Source organism: Hippoglossus stenolepis, chromosome 16 (assembly GCF_022539355.2).
Source record: "Hippoglossus stenolepis isolate QCI-W04-F060 chromosome 16, HSTE1.2, whole genome shotgun sequence".
Classification (NCBI taxonomy): domain Eukaryota; kingdom Metazoa; phylum Chordata; class Actinopteri; order Pleuronectiformes; family Pleuronectidae; genus Hippoglossus; species Hippoglossus stenolepis.
The window spans coordinates 6,166,117-6,170,450 of NC_061498.1; the positions used below are offsets into that span (position 1 = coordinate 6,166,117).

Consider the following 4,334-nt stretch of genomic DNA (forward strand, 5'->3'; position numbering starts at 1 on the left):
GTCTTTGGGCTCCTCCTCTGGTGGCTTCATGTAACTAGTGTTCAGGCACTGAGGGGTTTTTGTTCAGGTCGGCTGATGGTTTGTATCATTGTGTGTCTCTGGCACAGTAATACACAGCAGTGTCTCCAGGCTGCACGTTCTGTCCCTTTAGAGTCACTGTGTTGCTGGAAGTGTGAAATTCAATACTGAACTTGTTCTTTAGTGAATCTTTATAGAATGTGCTGTATCCACCACCACTGCTTCCAATCCACTCCAGTCCTTTTCCTGCAGGCTGTCTGATCCAAGCTGTAGGGTAGCTGCCGAGAGAATAAGAGACCTGGCAGCTGATGGTCAGAGGTTGACCTGGCTGCACAGTCACAGAGGCTGGCTGCGTCAACCGTTCACACTTCACATCTGTTAAAAGAAGAATGTTTTGTCATAAATCATTAAGTTGTCCTGCAAAAGAAAAAGTGGTGACTCTATGACAAATCCAGGGAGACTCACATGATCCAGCTGCCAACAGCAGCAGCACAGCTACAGGAAACATGGTTAATGGTGAATCTGACGTGGCCGTCAACTCCCAGTCAGTCTGTTGGGAAGTTTTTATAGTTGAGTAACAAGGAAGGTCTCTGAGTTTGCATAGAATCAAATATACGAATCATCAGTGATGGTGTCACTGGGGGTAATAGAATAGAATAGGCTGCTCAGTGTTATTAGATCAGCTCTGGGAAAACATGACAGGGAATCACCTCTGCTTACTATAAAATATGATGTATTTGGATCTTATAGTTTATTCAATTTTAACACATTGAAATCACATTGTCAGGCTGATTAAACCATTAGATTTGCTTTTACAGTAAACAATTAAGGCGCATATGTTTTGTTTTGACATTTCAGATTTGTACCTGATGAAACGTGACGATTATTTGATTTGGAAAATTTACCATTATCAATGGGAATACAGATTCTAGGGCCATTGCTACGAGCAATCCCGTCCTTGTATAATATGAAGTGATAATTGTGTCTCCTGTGTTCTGGGGAGGAACTCAAACTGAGCATTGACCTACAGGCCAAGGTCCCTCTTCACCAGCCCTGTTTGTGATTCACATGAGTTCAAGATGCAGCCAGGGGGAGGACTGTGTCCAGTTTGGGGGACTCAGAACTTCATCTTTGCTATTTGCAGATGATCTGGTTCTGTTCGCTTCATCAGATTGTGACCTGCATGTGTTCTGGGATGGATTGCAGCTGGGATGACGGTCAGCACCTTTAACTCTGAGGCCATGGTTCTCTGCTAGAAAACAACAGATTCATTCTTTGGGTTGGGACGGAGATTCTACACCAAATGAAGGAGTTTAATTATCTCTGGGTCTTGTTAATGAGTAAGGTAGAATTCAGCAGGAGACTGACTGTTTAGAGCAATGTTGGAGGCTGAAATAACTTTTCCTCATCAACTGATGACTTATTTGCAACTTTTAGGACTCACTCCTGCAACATTTCCATACATGACTCTCTAGCATGTGTCAGAATGCATGGAAGTGTTTAGCTGCCACGCCAGAAAAAGAAAAACACGTGTATCATAAAGACTTGAACACGTTATTTTTAGAAAAATATGTTTTTCATGTTATTGTAGCAACTTTCATCACATAACAAGGAACTCTTCTTGTCATTAGAATGCACTGTTTATCATCTAACATAGTAAAAACGTTTCACATCATGATGCCATAACTTATATAATAGAATATAAGTGTGTGCAGAAAGGGGATAAATGGATGGATAAAGCTCATTTACATGATTTGATCAAGTTCTGCAACATTCTTGGTTTTCAGACGTGGAGATTCTGCTGCTCTTGAGCAAGGTGGGTGATTTCTTGACATGTTATGCAGGAGGAATGAGTGAACTGATGAAAAGAGTTCTTGCAGTTATAAAACCTTCATGAAACGGACTGATTCCTCTTTACAGTAACAGTGAACTGGTCTGAAGTCACCAGTAGTCTTTGGGCTCCTCCTCTGGTGGCTTCATGTAACTAGTGTTCAGGCACTGAGGGGTTTTTGTTCAGGTCGGCTGATGGTTTGTATCATTGTGTGTCTCTGGCACAGTAATACACAGCAGTGTCTCCAGGCTGCACGTTCTGTCCCTTTAGAGTCAGTGTGTTGCTGGAAGAGTCTGAGTCGATACTGAACTTGTTCTTTAGTGAATCTTTATAGTATTTGCTCCCTCCATAACTGCTTCCAATCCACTCCAGTCCTTTTCCTGCAGGTTGTCTGATCCAATTTGTGCGGTAGCTGCCGACAGAATAAGAGACCTGGCAGCTGATGGTCAGAGGTTGACCTGGCTGCACAGTCACAGAGGCTGGCTGCGTCAACCGCTCACACTTCACAACTGTTAAAAGAAGAACGTTTTGTCATAAATCATTAAGTTGTCCTGCAAAAGAAAAAGTGGTGACTCTCTGACAAATCCAGGAGACTCACATGATCCAGCTGCCAACAGCAGCAGCACAGCTACAGGAAACATGGTTAATGGTGAATCTGACGTGCCGTCAACTCCCTAGTCAGTCTGTTGGGAAGTTTTTATAGTTGAGTAACAAGGAAGGTCTCTGAGTTTGCATAGAATCAAATATAAGAATCATCAGTGATGGTGTCACTGGGGGTAATAGAATAGAAAAGGCTGCTCAGTGTTATTAGATCAGCTTTGGGAAAACATGACAGGGAATCACCTCTGCTTACTATAAAATATGATGTATTTTGATCTCATTATTTATTCAATTTTAACACTTTGAAATCACATTGTAAGGCTGATTAAACCGTTAGCTTTGCTTTCACAGTAAACAATTAAGGCACATATGTATTGTTTTGACATTTCAGAAATGCAATGATTTTAGATTTGGACAAATTTACCATTATCAATGTGAATACAGATTCTAGGGCCATTGCTACGAGCAATCCCGTCCAACATGGAAACAAATACCATTTGTTGTACCTTCCCTCCTCTGCTGCTCAGCAAATACATTTCTGAGTGAAAACAGCTCATCGCAGCAGGTTTATATTTGTGTGTTTAGTTGCACGATATGAAATATTGTGGGCACCAGGGAAATATCTTGGACTTTTCAAGAGGAGAGAACGTTTACCTCTGTTAGTTACCTCTAGCACGGATATCTGAGGGGCAACATTGTGCTCTGAGATGGTGCATGTATGTGTGCGGTCGTATTTAGATTTATTAAGTATTGTCATGAATAAAATATATGAGCTGCATTCAGGAAAAAATAATTAACCACAAGCCAAGGCACAGTACGCTTTAATTCAATCAAGCCGCGACAAATTAAACACATTTATAGTTCACTTTTAGTTCACTGTTTCACTGATCATTTATAAAAATCAGTTCCTAAATACCAGAAAAACCAAACACTGTTTCCTGCAATGGGACCCATGTCATCAGCAGTGGGTAAGATTCAAAACAACTTAAATCCCAATCAACAAAATTATACTTCTAGTTATAAGTTAGTACATTCAAATGTTTCATTATACGGCTTTTAACAGTTTTACATTATTTTATTCTGGGTTTTTTTGTATTTTTGTATTCTTTTATTTGTAAGAGACAGTGACGACAGACAGGAACTGGAGGAAAGTAGTGGATATACATTTGTGGTCATGTTGTGAGAGCCCTATAACCACTCAGCTATATATTGTTTTCATGTAAAATCTAACGCCAACTGTCATTTATGTAGAAAGCCATGGTTTACACATATCTCTCAATCTGATGAAGTCAAAGACAAATCTCAGAGTTTAGGTTCCTTATTTTATTTGTCTTTATTTTGTGATATTGACTCAGCAACCATCTTTTCTTCAGATCACAATGTTGAATAAAACTGTGCAATCATGAGCTTAGTTTAAAAAGCAGTATTCCTTTCATAAATACAAAATATATTCAGTGTTTTATTTGTTATGTTTAAAAAGTAAATTGGAGGAATTTTTAGATATTGATACCTTTTATTGTAGCTTAGGACATGGGGGCTTCAACGATTTTCAGTGTTGGAAGAGGAGGATATTTAAACACTGAATGAGTGACACAGGGACAGATGCAATGCTTTGTGTACAGCTCTGTGGCTTCCTGTGTTACTGTGGATCTCGAGCACAATAATAAACAGCAGAGTCTTCAGTCGTCAGGCTGCTCATGTGCAGATACACCTGGTCCATGTCGTTGTTTCTGGAAATTGTGAAGCGATTCTTGACAGATGCTGAATAATATTTATTGCTGCCTGACGGAGCAGAAATGTGGGCAACCCACTCCAGGCCTTTTCCTTCAGCTTGTCTGATCCAGCTGATATCAGCAGAGTCATCAGATATCCCTGCATATGTACA

At 40.1% G+C, this 4,334-nt stretch overlaps 1 gene segment (V, D, J or C); it reads right to left on the minus strand.

Moving 5' to 3' along the window:
- Positions 1-1,995: 1,995 nt before the first annotated feature.
- LOC124854940 lies at positions 1,996-2,490 on the minus strand. The segment is given in 2 exon segments: positions 1,996-2,358; positions 2,448-2,490. Coding segments are annotated over 2 exon segments (348 nt in total).
- Between the last annotated feature and the right edge of the window lie 1,844 nt (positions 2,491-4,334).